Genomic DNA, 24,074 nt, shown 5'->3' with positions numbered 1-24,074 from the left:
GAAAATGCCGCCAGGTAAGCTAATACGTTGTGCCCGTGCTCTTGATTGTTTGAAAGCATTGCTAGATTTGTATGATGAAAAGAAGGACGCCCAAATTGGAAAATTAAAGTTGTCAAAGATGCTGCCAATATGAGCGTAATAAAAAAACACCAAATAGCTGTCGCTTTTCCAATCAATCGTTGTTTAGATGGCAACGAAGTGATATTGGCAATGGCTGCGTTGACTTTGTCATACCGCTTTGTTGTAAACATACCGCTATCATCAAGGCGAATCTATTAACTCAGGTGACGCCATTAAAAAGCAGTTACATACTTTATTTCTCGCGATTTTAATAAGTCTGACGTCAGCTGTGGTCGCAATACAAAACAAACGGACAAAACAAACAAAAGTAGGAGAAGTTACATGTTTGTAAAAATTCAGTGAACGGCTTAGTAATATTGTGATTTGTGAGATTTAAACTAATCAAACTAATGAAAACGAAATTCCGTGCGTTAAATTGTGAAAGTAAAAATTAATATAAAGCCTTCAAATGCAGGTTTTCTTGACAGATATGCTGACGTCATTCGGTTTGTGTTTCACAAAATTCAGGTTTGTGTAATGACAAAAGATAAAAATCATTACAGCCAATGCTCATACCATTGGTTTGTTTACGAATGCCGAGAATACAAATGTGCAAAGTTGCAAATGGTTTTAATTCAAATTGTAATATAGCTTAATAGTTCCAATATAGCTAAATTTAATTAAAAACACTCAACTTTTCACAATTGCCTAACCACGCAGCAGCATTTGCACTTCATTTCGCAGATTTGCTCATTTATATTCACCGTATTGGTCAACAAACCAATGGTATGAGCGATGGCTGTGATGGTTTTTATTTTTTGTCATTACACAAAGTTGAATTTTGTGAAACCCAAACCAAATGACGTAGAATCCAAAGTTCCCCTAAAAAAATGTTTCTTCCACCATACCTAACGATCAAACTTGGTATCTATCAAGAATAAGAGAGAAACAGATTGCGCTTGGATGCAGTCTTGTATTCAAGGCGAATCTTTTAAAGGTGGGGATGGTAAATCAGCGGAGTTTTTTTTCTTTCGCCGTGTCTATGTGGCTGTCAGCTCAGAATGAAACAAGGCGAATTCATTATTTGTTTTCTAGTTTCGCAATACTTTGCTTTGACAATCAAACTTACAAAACATTGTTATTGATCTAGTGCCACCATCTTTAATGAATGCGCCTTGCTTGTATTCTTGTGTTTTTAGCAGCGAACGAGTTCAGTCATGGGCTTTTAGTAATTGTAAGACTCCTAAATTTGTAAATATTCATCTATATATTGTGAACAGTCACCTATCTTTAATTGTGCGTGTTTGCGGAATATAATTCTCTAAATTTTCTATATTTTTGCTCTTCCCTTTATTTGTTTATTCACAACACTGACGTTACGGCAAATTGGGTAGGCGCAATCTTGTATTTTATCATTCTTGAGTTTTTAGCAACGAATGAGTTCAGTCATGGGTTTTTAGTAATTGTGGGATTCCTAAATTTGTAAATATTCATCTACACATTATCTATGATCTACACATTGTGAACAGTCATCGCTCTTTAATCGTGCGTGTTTGCGGAATATAATTCATTAAATACACAAATATTCTCTTCGTCAAAGAATTTAAAAACGTTTGTTAAATAAAACATGGCTGAGTTACCAACGCAGGATTATGTGAGTGCTGCAATATTATATTAAAAATTAAATTAAACTTCATATTTCCTACAGTTGCATCCTTTAACGTTGGAGTCGCAACTATTCATCAACTCTTTGGAAACGTATAGTGGTGTGTACAATCAAATTGATCCTAATCTCTGTAATTCATTGAAAAACGTTGTGCTCGGAATTGAAAAATTTTTGGATCAAAATCCTGTACTTATTGTGTCCACGCATAAAACAAAGTTTGTGCAACTTACACAACTATCTACAATACAAAACATTTATCATTGCACGTTCTGCAAAAAGGATTTGGGCAAATCGGCTGACAAGGCGGCGATTCATTTGGCCGAGCGGCATCGGATGAACACCACCAAAGAAGTAATTACAGAGAAGAGACGAGGAGAAAAGGGACGATCCGAACCTAAGCTGATCAAGTTACCCAAGAGTAAGCAAGTATAAGCACGTATTACATAAATATTGTTTACTTCTCAATTTGTGTTTATAACATTTTTTAACGGATGCTTTTGTTTATAATTTTTGGATGCGATGTAGAAGCGAAGGCTATTGTTAGGACCGATTTCGCAACATTTTTCGCCAATCAATTACAAGTGGCCGAAAAATTAAAACAAATTCCTGAATATTCTGTTATAGAAGATTCGTTAAGTAATATATTGAAGAAACTGTTTCCAGATAAAACTATCAAACTATATAAATTCGGATCTCGAATAACTGGCATTGGCTCCCGGAACTCAGACTTGGATATCTATGTTGACATCGGTACGTATATTTTCTATCTAGCCTGTTTGTAAATATATATTTTTATTAAATGTTATTCGCAATAGGTGGACGCTTTAATTGTTTTGAGCAAAGTGCTTCGCCCGAAACTCTTAACTTATTCGATAAAGTTCATGAAATTGTTAAGAAAAATGCCATCGATTGGCGTCTGAATCGTCCCATACGAGGCGCGCGTGTACCCATACTGCGGATGACTAGTACGAAGACTAATATTGAATGCGATGTTGGATTTTCCAACGGTATAAGTTATTGCAATACAAGACTGCTTGAATATATTTTCCTACAACAACCAATAGGTTTGCTCACCCTTTACTGTAATTTGAAATTAATCATATTTATTTATTGAATTTGAATGTTAGCCCGACGGCTGTGTATATTTATGAAGAAATGGTTAGAGCGCACAAGATTGAATGGACATATTACCACGTACTGCATGTCGTTGATGGTAATCTACTTTTTGCAGGTCAAAAATGTCCTGCCATCAATTGAGTTACTTCAGAAAAATATGCTGACCAATGTTTTGATTGGCCGTAAGTAAATCTCACCTTAACTTTTATACTTTTCAAAAACAAACTTATTCTTTGGTTTCGTCGCCTAAAAAATTACTGTTTATTGCACATTGTCTATATTACAGCCTGGATTGGTAACTTCACCGAAATATCTTTGGCTGAATTAAAAATGCAAGCTCTTAACGTCACACCACAATACTGCAAACAACACATTAAAGAGTTTTGCGAATTTTACGCAAATTTTAATTATAAATTGCATGTAGTTTGTCCCTATTTCGGACGTAAGGATATAGAAATAAAAAATTTTGAAGCCTTGTTGCCGCAACGGTAATTATGATATACCATAGTTTATGAGAGGTAACGAACAATAATTGTTATATATCTTTTCTTGCAGCTATACCAATTTTGTACTGAAAAGTGAGACAAAAAATTGTGGAATACAGTTAAATACACCCATGGTCGTACAAGATCCATTGCAAATGAATCACAACGTCGCAGAGCGTTGCAGTATAACGAATTTTAAGGAGTGGAGAGACTATTTAAAACAGTCAGTCGACATTTTATCTGAACTGAAATAAAATCCATTTTATTTTATTTTATGACTACATTAATTTTTTTACGTTTTTATTTGATAATCTTCCGCTACTAGCATGAATTTCATAACGCGGAACCGAAGTGTAGAAAATATTAATTTTTTCACATTAATTTAATATGCTTGGATTATGTATTTAATTCTTATTTGCTGTTATTGTACTCAATAGTAAAATAAACATAAAACGAAATAACAAATTTTCCACGAAAAGTACTTAAATAACACATTAAAAAATATGAATTGAATATTAATATACATAATAATAGTGCATTACAAATATTATTTATCTCAATTTTCGGTTTGGCATAGACAACTTTAACTCATAGGGATCCAATAAATAAAACTCTCCGCACTCCAAACACTTATTGGTATTTAGTCTTTTAATTTTTTTTGTTTAACCACAAACTTCACAGTAAAAATTTCTTAAATAATTTTGAAAATATCTACTATCTATCAATTGAACCATCATTTCTCGTTGCATTATCATACATAAAGTAATTGAAGTAACTTTGCAAAGTGGCGTGAAATTATTTATCATTATATTTTGTTTAATAAAATATAAAAATGTATAAATATGACTGATGATGGCGCTATTTGCGAAAATTTAAATCTTCCGTGGGGTGATTAATTTTGCGCCATAATCCAGAATTACAACAGTTATAACTCTTGCATCCAAGCATAAATTTTAAGTTCACCTGAAGTTATAAGTTACACATCGGTCTCACGGACCGAATCGTTGAAAAAGGAATAAAGTACTGGTAGCTGCGATCCATTCACACCGGCAGCAACAAGAGCACTAGTCCTGTTTCCACGACAGCCGGTTCTACAACCCTTATATTCGGCCGAGGAATGCCGCTTCAGCAGCATTCCTCAAACATTTATGGAGAATATTTATGCTGTTACATAAACAACAGCACTAACCAACCGAAAGGTATAAAATAGTGAAAGCTGAACTCTGGCATACAGAAAGCTTTAAGCGTTCAGTCTATGAGATCACATGCTCGTACCGGAAGGTTATCATACATATATATTATGGTTGTTCTATGCAATATCATATTCGTGAAAAATATTTGGTACATCTTTTAATTATGAAGTAAACTTCAAATATTAAAAAAGTACAAATCAGTTTCGTTAAATATTAAATACACATTTGTAAATCGTAAATAAATTGAAATGTTGCTCGCAATAAGTGCTTTATAGGTTTAGTATTTATAATAAAACGTTTAAAAGCAACGTTTTTACAACTATAATAACGTAATTCTAATAAAAGTAGTACAAATCTCTCATGTGACTTCCAATTGCACTGCTCTCTTTCGTCAAGAATAAACTGCAGTAAGGAAAACCAAAAAAGTTGTTTTTATTAAGAAATTGAATTTGGAGCCATTTGAAGCATTTTTGCTTTTTAATTAAGATAGCCGGATGAACGTCCGCAAAACGCCAGGGTAGGACGTAAAACTACTGTATAGACTACCGTTATTACGGCAGTTTCTAGTTTTTTATGATTTCTATCGTCTTATTTTTTAAATTGCGTTGAATCATGTTTGTTTTGGAAGTACCTATGGTATATTAATGGCATCGGAATTTTCTTGTCATTTTATTTATTTTTGAATTCGTTGCAGTTTCTTTAGATGTATGTATGTAGGTATATGTGGTTGTTTATTTTTATTGTACCCGATAGGTCTATGCGACCTTCCAATCGGGGAGCCGTTTTGTGACTGCGAAATAAACATAAAAAAAGCTTTATGAAATAATAGGATTTTGGATATTGAGCACTACTTTAAAAGCAATTGAGGTGGCTAAAGCTAACAATGTTCCCAACAAAAGTAGTCAGAATGACAATTTGGCCTATATTTTCGGAACGACTCCAACAAGGACTACCAGAGGAAAAAACAGAAGAAACAGCGACAACGACAACAACTAAACTTTGGCTCTATTGTACAATAGTAGGTTAAACTCTTACTTACACCGCACCAGTATTTACATGCCCTCAGAAACCTACTCACCTAACGGCCCTCTCTCTCTGGACCTAACCTTTTGAAACAGCATATTTGCTGGGCCTTCCGTAAGATGAATTAGACGAAGACCTTCGGTGACTATACCGCACCAGCAGGGTTTAGTAAACTCCAGTCAAAGGTTTTGGAAATTCTGACGGAGCCATAATACTTGTTGGGGCATAGATTCTTGTCGTTCCGGTTTCAAGGACTTTAATTGCTTCTCCAAAGCTAACGTGGATAATCTTTTATTTTCGTTTTAGTTCTTGGCTTTGCAAGGATTAGGCCAAACCCGATCTTTCATTACTAGCCATTAATTCAAATCAAGAGCGTCAGCAAAAACTCTCTTCCGAACATAAAATTTGGCATCCCTTGCAAAAATCGGTAGAAGAAGATATGGTATATCAGCTGAAATTGTTTAAATAAAAGGCTAAGCTTCTTCAGTACAGAATGAGCGCCTCTTATGTACCCCGGTGTCTCAATTTTTGAGTGTTTGTTATCGAAGACGACGGGTATTATCTATACGCCCATACTATACGCCAATACAACCTTCTCTCTGAACCAACTAAATGATTAACAACATGTTTCTATGTACATAAGTGGTTTACTAAGTAAGGGACATGCACCGTTATAATTGGTGTCTGACATATTCCTCCTTTCCTCGTAAAACTCATTTATTTACATTCAGGTAGAAATTAAGAGATTAATGTTTAGTTGGAAATCCCTTATTTTCAATATCCTATCATATGCTTTATGGAGTTTTGTATGTAGAGGCCAAACATACCATTTTCCATAAGATCCAAAACGGCAGAACTTCGGTTTATTACTCCACCTAAATTTTTTCATTAAATCGTCTACAAATTGTTTCTTTGCGCTCTAGGGCGTGTACCATTTGTCTTAATATGCATCCATGTCCAACAAACTTTGTACTTCTTTGATATTTTCCGGTCTGGTCATTTCGGCTACGGGTTTCACTTTTTCGTGATCTGCTTTAATCCTTCTGACGTTAGCAGGTGCTCGTCTCAGCTTCACTCTTACTTTTTTTATTTAGCTAAGCCCTGCTTTTTCTAATGTCTGCAGTGTATTGCGTAGTTTCTTATTGGGGTCTTTTATGACCTCCTCAACTGTTTTCCCTCTACCAAATTTCGAAATCGACCGATTATAGTCCGACGTCGTAAGATGACTTGATGGCTCAACTAGTTTTAGCTGCAAAAAGCCCGTTTTTTGCGTCTGAAGATTTAAATATTTTGGTATCTTTGGGCTCGGGCAGTATTTCCACAATGATTGGTACCGGAAAGGGCAGCCCTTTAAGAACTCGAACCTGCGCGTTTCCATTCCACACCCTGGACATTTATTTTGATTCGCTTTGATGCATTCATACCTCCACAATACTGATATTTAAATTTACTCACAATATTAATGTTTTCTTCCAAATGCAAACTGTCTTTGATCGTTCCTATCTGTACTTTAGCCTGCCCTGCTACTTCAAAAATGCTTATCGCTCCCGACAACATTAGATCTTTAGTGGTAAGCAACCGTTTTCTTACATAATGATATCGTTTTCCATCGCCCCGAATTCGAAAGTCCCTGTGAGTTACTATAAACGGTGAATGAAACGCTCGATTGTCTGGCCTTATTCCTGTTTGTTGTATTTGAAAATAAATCGATCGTAGATAATATTTCTCTAACGGAGCAATGTGAGACTCCAGCGCGCACAATATGCCTACCAGCTTACAACTTCAACTAATTTAAATTCGAATTTTTCCCCCGGGCCCGGAGTTTTCAGAGGGGCCCGGACTCGAGATTATACGTATTTATATGAATTAGACATAATTGGAAAGGGCCCGCATTGCAATTTTCCCCCGGGGCCCGGATATGCTCTCTACGGCCCTGGTGAGGATAAGAACGTATGAAAATAAAAATTATCTTAGAACCAGGACAATCAGGATTCCAGAAAATGAGCAGTGATAGTGAAAGCGATGATTTGTTGTTTGCAGAAAAGAAAAAAAATAATCGAAATTTTGTTATAATGTATGTATAGTGACACTGATTCGGAATATGAGAAAGACATATGTATGTAAATATGAATATAGAACAGTTAGATGATACACTTGACGATATTTTTGAGAATATCTGACAATTGACGAACGTGAAACTGACGTTCCCACGACAGTTGGTTTTACGTAACCGGAACGACCCGGATTTATATCCGGCCAAGGACTGTCACTTCAGCAGGATTCCCTGTATATGTATGGGAAATGTTTATGCTGATACAACAACAACAACCTGAAACTAAAGTTAGTGAAGTTACTGAGAGATAGGCTGATGACGGTGATTAAAAAAAATCGTTTTTGTGGACAAGTCGGATTTCCAAAAGGTATCTAAAATAGGTGACTTTTTTGAACTCTTATTTGATGATACATTTTTCTCTCAAGATATTTTTGTAGTATTTAGTATGTAGTAAACGGGCACTATAAAATGTCCAAGAACTGAAAACAATTGGAGCACAAACAAACAATTTCGATTTGATTAATTTACCCGTCATATTAGTAGACTAAGATTTCAAAATATCTTAAGACGCTTTCATTTTTTTTTTAATTAATAAAATAATAATCGCCTATGGCAAATAATTCCCGCTATAAATTATTTCAATGTCAAAATGAAAGATATATAACAAACACAGAGACGTCAATAGACGAATCCTTAGTTCCATGGCGAGGAAGATTAATGTTAAGGCGATATAATACTAATAAAAAGCACAAACACAGTATGAAATTATATATTTTATCCCAAAGTTCGTGAACTGTATTGCGTATAAAAGTATATACAGGAAGTGGTGATATTATTACATAAGTTTTAGTTAGTAGGAACATTGACTGATTGTAAAACTTACTGTACAGATGTAGGCAGGTAGGAGAAATGGTTGAAGTACTATTTTGGCACACCCGTGCAGCACTAAACCGCCATTTTGATATCATTATGAGACCTCCAACAGACAGATATCTACAGCCAGCCAGAGCTGTTGATGTAATGGAGAAAATTGATGGGATTTATGTTGGTGCATTGTCCCAGATTGTCGAAGAAAGGAGAATCTAGTGTCCTTAATCGTTCAACTGCCAAACCTGGACATTTACACAAAAAAGTGCTCAACAGTCTCCCTCTCAGAAAGGTACTGTACAGAGACTCTGAGAAAAACAAGAAAGACAAACAACTGTTAAGTAATAAAAATGAAACTTTTGAAAAATTAAGCGATTTTTCGGAACAAAACTAATGTCATAATAGGTAAATTTAAAGATAAAAGAGATGTTTTATTAATTTTAAGTGAGTATTAAGCGACTTTGGAAGAATACAAAAGTAAAAGAAAAACGAAAGCTCTAAAACCAATGGCATTACATCGCTACAACGAGTACATGAATGGGATAGATCACAAAGATCAAATGTTATCTTATTATTCATGCACAAGACAACATTTAAATCTATATATATATATATAAATTCAGCCGTTTTTCGCGTTGTGATGAACTTTACGGAGAATGGCTCAACCGATTTGAACCAAACTTTGCCACATTGAAGAGACACATATGGAGAAGGTTTGTGTTTTGAAATTTTAAGAATCAGATACCAGGGTCTTGAAATATATGCCAAAACGTGGACCCGCCGTGTCTTTGCACCGAATTAAACCAAACTTACACACATTGTTAAGTAAGTATTGAAAATGGGTTTGGTAAAGTTTGGTTGTAATTCGGAACACCGGCAACGCGTACAGCGTTCTTTTGAGCCAGCCATAATGTCGTTTACTTTTTTAACGCTTGGAGCGGAACTGAACTGTCAAATTGACAGTGTGAGTTACAATGTGTCAATATTTCTTTCTGATTTGGATGCCATAAGGAAAAAACGTAAGTGCAACATGTAAAAATTGTTTGTGAATTTTTTTGGAGTGGATTTTGGAACAGTGAATAATTTCTTACGAAATTTGAGAATTGAATGTGAAATCCGAATGTTCAAATGAAATTATGTGTTGTGGATTTATTTTTTCGGTTCATATGTGATAAGCTACGATACACCATGAGTGAAAAAAAAATGGTAAAAAAATGAAAAAACAAAAGAAATTGTTAAAGGATGCAAAAGAAGAACACGAAAAATGCGTAACTTTGATGAAAAAATTAATAGTCTTATCATGGAAATTGTCAACAATTTTCAGAAGAAAAGAGATGATTTAAGAAAATCAGAACAAAATAAAATAATCCTGACCATGTGGACTTGGGCTTTTAAACACATATGCATCGAAAATATAATCCACAAAATTGAAAAAAAACATGTTTTAAAATCTCAGAATACCATAATTACAATCATGTTTATTACAGTACAAATGCCAAGACAATCACGTAATCATATTGGTCGTTCGACAAATAATAATAGGCGCATGAGAAATACCCGGAATAACGCGACATCAGAAGAACGTCAAGAACAAAATGAAGTAGTCAAACGATTGAAGAAGAATGAAGACGTTCTAATATCAAGAATTCCAATGATTCCACCTGAATTGCCATTTGAATTCAAGCGTTTGCAACTGCCCATTCGTTTAGCATTTGCAATAACTATCAATAAATCACAAGGGCAAACTTTAGAAATATGCGCGATGAATTTAGAAGAACCAGTATTCACCCATGGTCAACTATACGTTGGCTGTTCACGTGTTGGGAAGCCAACAACATTATATATTTCCCAAAAACAAATAGAAAAACAAAAAATATTGTTTATGCCAAAGCGCTTGAATAAAGAATAAAGAAATAAATAATATGAAAACCATATCTTTTCTGTTCTAAACCATATCTATTCTATTTTAGTGTGCCCAGCGAAGCGGGCCGGGTTTGCTAGTGCTATATAAAATTATAGGTTACTTTAGTAGACATTTTTAGAGGTCCAGAAGGTTCCAGCAATGTATAACAAGAGTTCTGATGAGATTTGAGTGATGTTTATTGTGTGAAAGTTCGTACAGGATTATATTTATTATAATGTGATCAGACAATTTCCTCTGAATGAAAATTTCTTACATTTATACAAACGAATATATGTACAACAAAAAACACATATATAAGTACATTCCAAGAATGCTTGCATCTGTTACATTGACTATTTTTAGAAGGAGTGTTGGAGTGTTGTTGTTATTTTTTTGTACATATGCTTTGCTATACACAGTCCTTCTCAAAATATCCTATGTAACAGCTGCAAGAATGGAAAACGACGATTGTTTATTTTGTCCACTGTCCACTATCATTGTTTCATCTACCTGAAGCTCTGCCTAGAGGTAAGAATAGGAAGGTGCAAAGAAAGATTTGTCGACAATGCTCTAATGTAGAGTATACACGCTCCAACCATTGTTGTACAGCCGATTTCCATGTTGTTCCAACGGTTGTTATAATTTTTGGTGGGCGGAGTTAGTAGTTGTACAATGAGTTGGAACATGTATACGCAGATTGTTCACATTTCTCTTTTTAGTTTTTACGCAGAAATCAAATTTAAAAAATATAAAAAAATATGAAAAAGAAAAAAAAAAAATTTAAAAATAATAATAAATAATATAATAAATAAAATAAAACTTTATCAATTATTCTTATTGAACAAATTTTACATGATTCCTGCAAGTTGCGAAATGTTCAACACCACGAATATGAGAATAATGAAGTTGGACAACGCGTTGTAATCATTTTGGAATGGGTATACTAAACAGACGTCCAACTCATTGTACTCATACAACGTGTTGATACAACGGTTGGAGCGTGTATACTTTGCATAAAGGCGGTAAATAGACGCGCTAATTACTTTTCCGTTGCTTGTGTTGGTAACCCTGGATTATATATGGGAGATTGTTTCAAGCGTTATCATTATGTACAACAAAAGTACGGACCCGTCTTACCAGGAAAATTTCTCACCTTGTACAGCTTCTGAAAAATCTATTTTTATTTAGATATATGGATTATGATTATGAACTACCAAAAATAAAGAAAACGTTTTTTCTAATAGCTGTCGCCCTTCGGCAGTCAATGGCAAATATTTGACATTGAAATCATTCGCTTTGTATTTTTTTTGTACAAATAGGACCATTGTACACCGTATGTGCAGGTAGCTTCTCTGAATATTTTTTTTACGAGGGTCGGATTTAACACTAAGTGTGCAAAGTAAAATAAAAATACTTACTAAATTGCATAAAATTTATCCCAATAATTTCGAGGTAACTGAAATTCTTATTTTCAATTCAGTAATGAAGAAATATATATACATATAAATATATAGGTATATATAAGTGGCACTTGCACCCTTTTTTCGTGTTTGGCCGAGCTCTTCCTCCTATTTGTGGCGTGGGTCAAATGTAGGTACCTATAGTTTTAAGCCTACTCCGATATTGTTTATGAGCTTTTGCATGGCGGAAATACACTCGGAGGTTCGCTGTTGCTTGCCGAGGGGCGACTGCTATTAGAAAAAACGTTTTCGTCTTTTCGGTGTTTCACGGAGATTCGAACCTACGTTTTCCGAATGGTAGTCATACACCAACCCATTCAGCTACGGCGATCCCTGACATAGGTACATACCTACATATATATTTTTTTCCGAATATTGTGCGTATCTATTTAAATGTCGCTACGTTCAGTTCACTTTAGCAATAATTGTTGCTATTTAAGTAGCAAAGAGATTCCGACTACATCCATGCACACACACATACATACATACATACATACATATTATATTATATTTCCGTCAAGCTACCTTCGCAGAGACATGCACTTAAATATCGCAGCAATTGCATTAAGAGAAAAGTGGACGATTGTTAATTAATTTCGTTTCAATTAACACGCGAAACTGTTACACACATGTGACCAACACTGCCCATATGGTTCTTAAATAGCGGCTAATATAAATTACCTCCGGGAAAACTTTTTACATTCACTGCATTTTGTGTACTGCAGTTTCGGATATTGTTTTATTGTCGCAAAACTAATTTGTCCAGTGCGTGTTTGTGTATGTAAATTTGCATAGTGACGTGGACACTCGCGAGACCAGTTAAGCGGTGTACATGCATACAGACAGACATATATACTATATTTTTATGCCATTAGGCAGCTGCTAACTTTGCGCTCAAGAGGTATTCCAAAGAATTAAATTGCCGAATATGTCTACGAGTATATACATATGTATATACATATATACTTACTAGGGACCCCAATATTAGCAAAACATTTTTATTAGAGTTCATTTTAAATTCATGCCGGGTTCCGGGAGTAGGTCTGGGACAAACTTTTTTAATATGAGTAAAAATTCACATTTAAACACCGAAAGCACATAAACTCATTTAGAATTTTACAAGTCATATATTTACTAAAAACCGTGCGACTCAGGAGAGCGCATATCATAAATAGGAGAGGAATTGAAGTCATATTTAACATTTCACGAGTAATCTTCGACGATTCAAGGAACACTGTTCCTTCTCTCGCTCCATTGCCCTCTACATTCGCTTGTCACATTGGACTCTCTTTTCTTTTCAGGTAAGGTTTATTATTATTGAAAGCAGGGTGGCAAGATTTTACCTATGCTACATTTTTCTTACAAAAAATCGGAAATAAAAGCGACTACGTCGATATGACGAACCTTTTATTTTTACCTTTAAAATATGCAGAATAAAGCTACCCTTTAAGGAGTAAAAACAAAAAAATGTTTATTAATATTGCGTTTAAAATGGGTAAGCAAGATTAGCAAAGCATTTAAAGTAGAGTATTCTAATATTGAGTGCAAGCTATAATAGCATGGACAGACGGCCACATTAATTCGGATTAACGAGACAGTTGAGTTGATTAAAATCGCAGTGTAACAGACGATTGTTATGCGGATTAGTGAACAGCTGATTTGTTTATTGGATTGTTTTGTCAGTAAAAGATGGAGCACAGACAACAAATACGGGTATTAGCTGCACTGATACGAAGAATTTATTTAAAAAATATCTTAAATTGCAATTTTTCGGATTGCTAAGAAATATCAAAACAATGAATGTAATTTCGAACGTGTTAGTGCAAATAGTCTTTCTTGTTCTTATTTTTTAAAGTTTTTTTTTTTTTTTACATTCACCTTAGATAATAACTGTGGTTTTCGGCAGCGTTGCCAGCGAAAATGCTCCTAGTCCGCTTAACCCCTTGAAAAGATTGCAGCGGATGGCGGGTAACAGGTTTTCGGGTATCCGCTGTTAACATTACGAGGGGTGCCTTTTATATGTCGGGAATTGGCAACCCTGGTGTTGCAATCTGGCAACTGACAGCTGTATTGTAAAGTTTGACATTTTTTGGCTTTCACATACTCAGAACGTTTTGAAATACCAGCGCTATTTGTGTTGTTTACAGTAACTTAAAGGATTCATCTCGGTCCAAAAATGGAATTAAATCGTGAACATTTTCGTGCGATTATTTTTTACAACTTTCGACGTGGATTAACTCAGCAGCATTGCATGGATGAACTTAATTCATTTTTTGGCGATGAAGCTCCATCAAGGACCAGTGTTTATCGATGGTATGCTGAATTCAATCGTGGTCGTAGTTCACTCCAAGACGAATTTCGTGAAGGTCGTCCAAAATCAGTTGTTGTTCCGAGAACCATTGATGCTGTGCGCGAACTGATATTGCAAGATCGTCATGTGACCTATCGTGAGATTGAGATAATCTTAGGCATTAGTGGGACCAGCATACATTCAATATTGCATAAACATTTGACTGTCAAAAAAATTTGTTCGCGTTGGATCCCACACAATTTGTCAATCGCTCAAAAAAAGGCTTGTGTCGATTGGTCGAAGGAAATGCTCAAAAAATACGATCGCGTGGCTTCGAAACACGTCTATGACATCGTGACAGCTGATGAATCATGGATTTACCCGTATAAGCCCGAAAGTAAACGGCAGTCGACTGTATGGGTGTTTCAAGATGAGCCAAATCCAACAAAAGTTGTTCGCGCACGAAGCACTTCCAAGCAAATGGTCGCCTGTTTTTTCGGAAAAACTGGACATGTCGCAACCGCACCATTAGAACAACGCAGAACAGTAAATTCTGATTGGTACACAACCATTTGTTTGCCAGTTGTCTTCCAAGAAATTAGGAAAACCAATCGCCAAAGACGGATCACTCTTCACCAGGACAATGCGAGCTCTCACACATCGGCTCAAACAACTGCATTTTTGAGCACCCAAAACATCGAATTAATGGGTCATCCGCCGTAAAGTCCTGATTTGGCACCGAATGACTTCTTTTTATTCCCGTACATAAAAAATAAACTGGAGGGCAACGTTTTTCGACACCTGAAGAAGTGGTTGCAGCATTCAGAATGCATGTTTTGGAGGTACCTCATTCAGAGTGGCAAAAGTATTCCGACAATTGGTTCAAACGCATGCAAAAGTGTATAGATCTTCATGGAGAATATTTTGAAAAACAATAAAGTGATTTTCGATGATTAAAATTTGTTTTTGTTCTCTAATCCCGACATATAAAAGGCACCCCTCGTAGAATACATTTATTAGCACGAAATTGCGCAGAATTGCCGCGGGACGGATTTCTTGCCATCGGTTATTTTTACGGCAGCAAAACAATTAGGGTTAAAGACTAAGGATTGCTTTTCTATTTCCTTGATGACAATTTGTTTTTTTACAAGCAACAACAGATAAATAACAAGCAAATAATGTTCGATTTGCACAAGAAAACCCGCAAAGTATCCATAATTTAGAAATAAGTTGTTCTTTTGTAGCAATGAGCTTCAACGAGATGCTTCACAAATATAAAAAACGAAAAGATTTCACTACAAAATTAATTTTATTGTAAATACAAAATCTCAACTGAAAACCATCCCGTCACAATAATGTTTTCCATCCCCGTCGTAATTGTGTTTAACCGAACGAATTTTCTGACAGAAGTAGATCAGCTGATCACCACCACCCGTTAACCCGTTAACCGCTGTCCCGCTAAAATTCTGCTTCGCCCTAAATTATGTGAATTAAGTCTAGTAGTTGATCGGGATTAGTTGCACGTACTTCTTGAGATAATTCCGAAATATGATGTTGATCCCACTAATATAAAATCCTTCGGCCTTAACAGTTAATGTGTACAATAAGGTATTTGAAGATAATGAAATTACTTCTGTCGCTATCAGTACAAAATATTGCAACTTTTTTTATCAGCGCGTTAGACAAATTGTAGGTTGTTTTATTTAAGGAAGTCTGCGTAGATTCATTTAATAAATTACACTGTGTGACAAAAAAAAAAAAATTAAATATACTTTTATCGAGACCTAGCACAACTTGTGGCTATAGAAAAACTAAAAAAATGGTATAGGAGAAATTTCCAATACACCCCCAAAATCTCATTTTATGGCCATTGAACCGTTTTTCAGTAGGTTGATGTGAAGAATCACTCCTAACTTCACCAATTTCCATCCGATTTCGAATTTGTTTTTTTAGTTCGAAAGAACTATTTTAACAGTGTGTTGACAATTTTTCTGAAATTACAACTGACGAGACTGTAGGCGGAAGTATTTGGATTTGTTTTATTTTTTCTCTATTTTTTCAACTTTGACATAATTTTTACGATATTATTCGATATTGAGGATTTTTTTTAGTACACTACTGTTATAGTAAATTTAATTTTGCGTCGAATGAGCTATATTTGACTGTAATTGAATTAAAATTAATAGAGTTGTGTGGGTTTTAAGATTTAATTTTTTTTTAAATTAATTTGGCATGTAGGTATAACTTACGCTAAATGGGAATAAGGATGTGTTTTGATGCGTTATTATAGATACGTAATATTTATTGGATATATACATATGTATACATAAGAGTACACTGTACTGCATACAACTTACATATTACTAAAAAAACAAATTCGAAATCGGATGGAAATTGGCGAAGTTAGGAGTTATTGTTCACATCAACCTACCGAAAAACGGTTTTATGGCCATAAAATGAGATTTTGGGGGTGTATTGGAAATTTCTCCTATACCATTTTTCTTAGTTTTACTATATCTACAAGTTGTACTAGGTCTCCATAAAAGTATAAAATCACTGTCGCACAGTGTTATTTAAAACTGTCTGCTTCGTTTACATTGGTGACGCTATGAGTACAATCTTTTAAATCTTTTTCACGAAAAGGATTAAACCTTAGGAGTATAGTTTCAAGCTCTTTCTTAATGGTAGGCAGATATGACATTTTACAAAAACCCTGTATATCATTAGGATTTGTGAAAAAAAGAAAACGTCTCTCATAACCGTTCAACGCTGTTTATTTTTTTCAATAATTTTTGAAACTAAAATCTTACTTAAAAGAAATTTACTATGTTTTATTTATTCGAACATTAAGAATAAGGTTATATCGCACTTAGGTAAGTTCATCTCTCTAGAACACAAAGCTTCAATAAGTAAATTAAACCAGGTTTCTTGGAAATTTAAAACTTTTGTAATGGCCCCCGTTAAGAGAAGACATTTTGGTTAAACGATTACTTAATATTTTGACAAGCTTTTTACATTCATCTGGGGAAATGAAATTGCTGATGGGTTTGCCAGGAAGGGGACTGAATTGGTCTCAGAGACCTCCTCATCGGCCCCCCCTGATGTTGATTCTTGTTAAAGGGGAATTGCACAACTTATTCCTCAGGCAAGCGCAGAAATTGTGGAACTCCATTTCTTCATGTGCTATTTCGAAAACCCTATTACCCCAATACAATAGACGGTGCACTCAGAAAGTCCTGGGGACTCCGCACCATTCAATTTTGTCTTGTAGCTATGTTTACCGGTCATTGGACGATCGTCACACATGCGGAAAACCTAGGCTTATCATTTAACCCGCATTGCAGAAGCTATGGGGACCTTTCAGAAAAGGAAACTGTTGAGCACTTTCTCTGTAAATATCCGGGCTAGACGATTAAGGTCACCAGGTGCTCATTTGACAGCCTGGGGCAGTGCGCTAACTTAAATCCTATTAATCTTCTCCATTACATCAACGGCTCTGGCTGGCTGTAGATATCTACCTGTTGAAGGTTTCATAATGGTATCAAAACGGCACTTTAGTGCTACACAGGGAGTAAGTGGTACTTCAACCATTTCACCTATTGACCAACATTCATCAGAAATCATTTTATTCCAAGGTTTTGGATCACATTTGTTCAATTCGTTGATGTTTTAAAGTTTTTGTTGCGATAAACGAAGTTATAATGTTGTCTGAGCTTTTTTGCGATGTGGATCGGATCGTTATTTTGTACAGAATTTCTACCTCTTTAATGATATTTAAGTAAATATTGGCAAATGTATCTCCAAATCGTAAGGCCATTTGCAGCCCCCTTAAAGGTGGGATCAGTGCATTTATAAGATAGTGATTCCGCTTTTCTCCTTACGTATACCTTGCTACGGGAGTAGTTCAATCGGGTCAGAAACTAATTTCTTACTCAAATCTCCAGTACATTCTTCGAAATGCGAGTCAATTGCCCGGACTGGATTCTACATCTTACAGAAATCATTATGCAGGACTCTGAGCCTGGCAGGTATACAGCCAATTGTATAGTGCCCCGTTAGTGTTCCCATGAAAAGCGGACGTTTGATTTAGAGAGCCTCAGCAAGCATGCAGTGTTTCTTGTTCTTTGAGCGATAACCAAAATGTCTGAAGCTCTTGCACTTGCCTGCTTCCTCATTCCATAGATTATGACTACGTCCTGCGACCTAGTATAGATTGATAATATGGCAGTCCTGCTCCCATAAAATTTCCCAGAAAATTAAGGCTCACACCACAAAGTGTAGGAAAGAACGAACAAAAAAGATACGCACCAGTTATATAACAAAATCGAATAGTCAGCAGAAACGAGGAAGTGAGTCGGTCGATTTGACTTTATTATAGGTTTTTTGTTGGTACCTTTAAGGATATATTGGAGGGACTGAAAAGTAATGCCGTTTCTGTGCATGCCAATGTTTCTTTACCGTTTACGAGTTCATTGCGTAGTTGAAAGTCATGCCAAAACCATTTAAAGTTAAGATTACTTGTTTAGTTGTAAAAACTTAAACCTGAAATTTTCTTCGCCATGTTGATTGAAGTGACTAGCCAAATATCAGAAAAGATTCATATCTCCTTTGCCCACTTTCAGAGTTTGACAACAGTGGCAGTGCAACAGTTGCTACCAAAAACATTTGCGATGTTTACCCAAGTGCTTTAGATGTTCGTAAATGCCAAAGGTGGTTTTCTCAGTTCAGATCGAGTAATTTCAATCTTTCCGACTCATATCGATCAGGAAGATCAACTTAAGAGAGAGAAGTGGAAGCAAATCCGTGTCAGTTAATCGAGGATCTGTCAAATACTCTTAACGAACCTTGCTGGACCATTCAAGATTATTTGCAACAAATTGGTAAAACAAAACCAGCAGCTGCTTGAGTTTCGCACAATCTGGATGGAGAAAACACAGCTTATCGATCTATGACATTTAAACTGTTAGTGCAGACCTTTACTGTGAACAATTAGATCGAGTAAATCAATCATTAATTGAAAAGTATCCGGCGATTATCAATAAAAAGGCCTTATTTTGCAACACGATAATGCAAGACCGCACTGCGCAAGAAAATTGCTCCAAAAAAATTAATAGATTGGAGTGGGAGGTATTTTCTCACCCGCCTTACTCGCCTGGCATTCCGCCATCGGATTTCCATTTATTCCGTTCACTGCAACACTTCTTAACAAACAAAAAAATTCGAAATTTGGTTGATATGAAAAATGTCATTTACAGATATTTTACTGAAAAACCAATTGATTTTTATCAATCTTCTTCTCTTCTTAATTGGCGCGATAACCGCTTACGCGATTTTGGCCGAGATTAACAAAGCGCGCCAGTCGTTTCTTTCTCGTGCTAACCGGCGCCAATTGGACACACCTAGTGAAGCCAAGTCCTTCTCCACCTGATCTTTCCAACGCAGAGGAGGCCTTCCTCTTCCTCTGCTACCACCAGCTGGTACCGCATCGAATACTTTCAAAGCCGGAGCGTTTGTATCCATTCGAACGACATGACCCAGCCAGCGTAGCCGCTGGATCTGTATTCGCTGCGCTATGTCTATGTCGCCGTAAAGCTCATACAGCTCATCGTTCCATCGCCTGCGATATTCGCCGTTGCCAACGTGCAAAGGTCCAAAAATCTTACGCAGAATCTTTCTCTCGAACACTCCAAGCGTCGCTTCATCGTATGTTGTCATCGTCCAAGCTTCTGCGCCATACGTTAGGACGGGCATGATGAGAGTCTTGTAGAGTGTTAGTTTTGTTCGTCGAGAGAGGACTTTACTGCTCAGTTTCCTACTTAGTTCAAAGTAGCACTTGTTGGCGACAAGTTCAATAAGGATTTTATCAATCTGGCATAAAAAATTTCCACACGAGATGGCAAAAGGTTGTTGACAACGAGGGTGACTACATCATTGACTAATAAGAAAAACTTGTGAGAAATTTATTTTTTTCGAATTTACTGTAAAAACAACATTATTTTCCGGTCCACCGAATATAATTGCACCAACTAGGAGTTGAAACATAAAATTGAAGTTGCCGTTGGTGAGACAAGGACTTCATATACTTCTACATATACTTGTATACGAGTACTTATTCAGGCATTGCAATGCCCGCCGAATATTAACTAATAATAAATAAATAGGCAAAGATTAGAAGCGCCGAGAATTGTAGGGAACTACTAAGCCTAACTAAAAATATAGAGCCCCTAACTACCCTACTGAAAATATAGGGCCCTCGAACAAAATTTGACACAGTTGTCACTTAGATGATCGACAGGAAACTAGTTAGGATTTCTAGAGTGAGTAAATTTCCCAGTTTGAGTAAATTTTTACAAGAGCCAAAGCGGTTTGACTAACTGGGCTACGACCCGGAATAACGGGTATTATCCACAAGAAGTGCAAAGTGATAACAATTTGTTTCTAATGGCGGTCGCTCCTCGGCAGGCAATGGCAAACGTCCCAGTGTATTTTTGCCATGAAAAAGCTTCTCTTAAAAAACCATTTGCCGTTCGGAGATGGCTTAAAACTGTAGGTTCCTCCATTTGTGGAACAACATCAAGACGCACGCCACAAACAGGAGGAGGAGCTCTACCAAACACCTAACAGAAGTGTACGCGCCAATTTCAATAAATATTACTTACCAAACTTACAGCCCTGAAATTGCTCTACCAAAAATTGAAGATATTTCTAAAATATGACAGATTTGGTTTTAGATGCATTTATTTTCTTTTTATTTATAATTTTGGTCGTTCGATAATTTATTAATAAATAATTAATAATTTTACAATAATTGCACGTATATAAGGTATGTATGTATTGTACATATTTATTTATAATTACAATAAATTGCACTATTTACAAGACATATAATATAATATTAATGCATGGATGAATGCAGGTTGCGTTTTTTCCTTGTATATGTTAAGTTAAATTGATTTTATTTTAAATTAAGTAAAGAAATAATAAACACACTGGTTTTTATGCACACGGAATAATAAAATCAATATACACATTATTATTTCTATAATATTTATAGGCTTTCTTGCAATAAATTTGCATTGCATGCATTTTCTGTTGCTATGGATTTTTTATTATTATAATACTAATGCATACAATTGCTGAATTTTTTTACCATTTCGACTTAATTGTATTTGCACACATTTCCATAAATAACCTTCATTTTATACTTGTAATAGATTTTATTTATTTTATACTTATAAACACCTAGTCTTTTGTTAGTATTGATGTGATTGTTTTTAAAAACAGTTAAAAAAATTAACAACAGATGAATTCAAGTGTTTGCGCATCAACAATCCCAGCCCACGATTGTTCAAGGCATACACCTTAGCTGACACCAATACAAGAGACAACTTTGAAATGAAAAATGAAAAAAAGAGAGAGTAGTTGAATCTGTGTATTACAATAAAGGTACTCACAAGTTAGATTTAAAGTTTAAGTCAGGTTTTTTTTTTTTAGTTTTAATCAAGTTTTAACCAAAACATTAAATATTTCTTAGTTTTTTGTGTTTATAGATTTAGTTGTAAATAATCTACATTTTCGCCATGCACCATGGAGTGAATATCCTTATTGAACTTGCCTGTCCAATTTTGGCTCATTGCTGAAATGTTTAGCCTCTTATGCCTTATATGTATTACTTGTGTGTATGTATTGTATACAAATTTAAATGGTGGTGTTGAAAGGAACTTTTATTTTTTGCTTGCTTGCTTGCTTGCATGAAAACTTAATTTAAGAAAGAAAACTTATTTGCCGCTAATAGCCTGTTGAAAAAATGTGTAGACCTTTTGAATTTAATTGTGGAAGGCGCTCAAGTCGTTGACAGCTAAAAGTGAAAGAAAAATATGACGCAAAAGAATTTTAGTTATAATTATTTTGTACATATAAAAAATAGAAAATCATTTTAAGTATACAAGTACATATTTTAAATGCTTAATCAGCAAGGCGGAATAGAAAATAAAACGCCAGTAACAATAGGCCGAGTGCGACACTTGAGTGAATCTATGAAAAAGGTTAAGCGTCACTCAAACAACGACTGGCTCGCTCACTTAAGACGAGGCTCAAGTGTCAACTCTGCGCTGCTGCCCCTCTACATTATTCCGTTTGCTTCTGCTTCTAAATGTAGATATGCATACGTACATACATATGTACGCATATATATTATCTCCCCATTGTATGTGCTAAAATTTTTCCCTCTCTCCGCTAATCCTGCTGTCTATTTGCTTCTAGAAAAAAGTTCAACTCTTTCTATAAATGGAATGCATCAGCCTAGAGTTACATCTGCTACATCTGTATGTATGTGTGTATGTAATTGCAGCTTACGGCATTGATGCAGTTGTTACTGTTACTGGCAGGTATTTGCTCATTATGTGCATAAAGCCGGAAGACATTTATTTTCTTCTTTCTTTCTAAGTGAAGTGCCCTTCACAATGGCACACTGTAACTATATTTGTATTTCTGTGCTAAGTATATCTTCGTACATATATAAGTACCTATGCTGCAAATTTACATGTATACATGCGTATGGATGCGCTTGTATGTGTGTGTGTTGTATATTTTTGTTGTATAATTTGTCGTCGTACATACGTGTCGTATACGTACCCAACTCATACGTCGCGTCTTCCGCTTCCGCCGGCATGGCAATGGCTCGCTTGTCGCGTATGCTGAGCATCGGCATTAAGGGCATATTGTTGACATAGTATCTTTGGTGTGTCTCATCGGCGAAAGTGTTGCTATCGCTGTTGGAATCGGCCTTTTTGCCTCGCACCGCAACAAATTTGTTGCTAAAATCGACAAAACGAGACTTGCTGCGCCGATTAACAGACTGGGTGAATATATAATAATACGAAAACATATTAAAATGGCGAAATCACAAAAGTTCATTTATTTTTTGTATATGTAAAATTGGTACACAAATTTGAAAAAATACTGCAAAGGCTGTAAGTCAGGGACTTATAGAAAAGGTCGTTGGTATTGTTGAGTGGAAAACTAAGAATTGTACTCATGTTTTTTAATCGAATGAAATAATATTTCTTGTACGAAAGAAATATGCAGGTTAGTATGAGTTCCTTTCTACGTTGGGTGACGCGATGATCCGAATTAGTTTGCATTCGGACTACATATATGAATATTACGTACTACGTAGATGGCGCTGGAGTCGAGATGTTTTAAAAAATCGTATTTGTGCTTTATCTATATAGTATACACATACAAGTATATGTGGGTATGTATATATACATTCTGTTAAAAAATATCGGGAATTGTGCTCTGCGATATTCACTATGGATAAAAATATCCAACAAAGAATTTGTCTTAAATTTTGTGTTTTGAACGGGATTTCGTGTGCTGAAAAACAAAGGTCTACGAGTGAATAAGGATTTTGCAAAGGGCTGAGAAGTCGTGGAAGTCTTCAAAGGATGAAAACGTCGACAAAGTCAAGGAAATGGTGCTGGAAAATCATTATTTAAGTTTGAAGGAGGTAGCTCGTAGCCTTAGCGTGTCTCACGAATCAATTCGCAACATTTTACACCATCAGTTGGGCATGAAATGCGTGGCTGCTCGACTAGTTCCAAGACAGTTGAATTTCTTTCAAAAAACTCATCGGCAGAAGGTGGCTGAAGACATGCTTGAGCAAGTGATTTCGCACCCAACGTTTATCCAGCGCATCATAACAGGTAATGAGACGTGGGTATATGAGTTGGATGTGCAAACCAGTCAACAGGCAGCTGAACAGCGCTATCCACATGAACCACGTCAAAGTCGGTCAAAAGTGAAAGTAATGCTACTCGTTTTCTTTGATGATCATGGTGTTGTGCACTCGGAATTCGTTCCAATTGGTTCGACAGTAATTAAATAATATTATTTGAAAGTTATTCGACGTTTCGGAGAGAATGTGCGTAGGAAATGGCCCAATTTGTGGAAAGAA

At 35.6% G+C, this 24,074-nt stretch overlaps 2 protein-coding genes across 2 annotated transcripts in view; one reads left to right on the top strand and one right to left on the bottom strand.

Moving 5' to 3' along the window:
- The first annotated feature begins 1,461 nt into the window (after nucleotides 1-1,461).
- LOC129253169 (terminal uridylyltransferase Tailor) lies at nucleotides 1,462-4,945 on the top strand. The gene is made up of 7 exons (XM_054891439.1): nucleotides 1,462-1,714; nucleotides 1,769-2,144; nucleotides 2,252-2,476; nucleotides 2,542-2,790; nucleotides 2,854-3,024; nucleotides 3,129-3,330; nucleotides 3,398-4,945. Exons 1-7 carry the CDS (start codon nucleotides 1,688-1,690, stop codon nucleotides 3,579-3,581), a joined length of 1,434 nt encoding a protein of 477 aa, XP_054747414.1. The 5' UTR covers nucleotides 1,462-1,687; the 3' UTR covers nucleotides 3,582-4,945.
- A 15,970-nt stretch (nucleotides 4,946-20,915) lies between these two features.
- LOC129248211 (tachykinins) overlaps nucleotides 20,916-24,074 on the bottom strand; it is an 86,600-nt gene continuing 83,441 nt past the window's right edge. The window contains exons 6-7 of the mRNA XM_054887679.1: nucleotides 22,751-22,973; nucleotides 20,916-21,974 (exon numbers count right to left, since the gene is read on the bottom strand). Coding sequence (XP_054743654.1) covers nucleotides 21,943-21,974; nucleotides 22,751-22,973 — 255 coding nt within the window. The 3' untranslated portion in view covers nucleotides 20,916-21,942. The remainder of the gene's footprint in view (nucleotides 21,975-22,750; nucleotides 22,974-24,074) is intronic.

The sequence above is a fragment of the Anastrepha obliqua genome, chromosome 1 (assembly GCF_027943255.1).
Source record: "Anastrepha obliqua isolate idAnaObli1 chromosome 1, idAnaObli1_1.0, whole genome shotgun sequence".
NCBI lineage: Eukaryota > Metazoa > Arthropoda > Insecta > Diptera > Tephritidae > Anastrepha > Anastrepha obliqua.
This window is presented reverse-complemented; position numbering and strand designations above follow the sequence as displayed.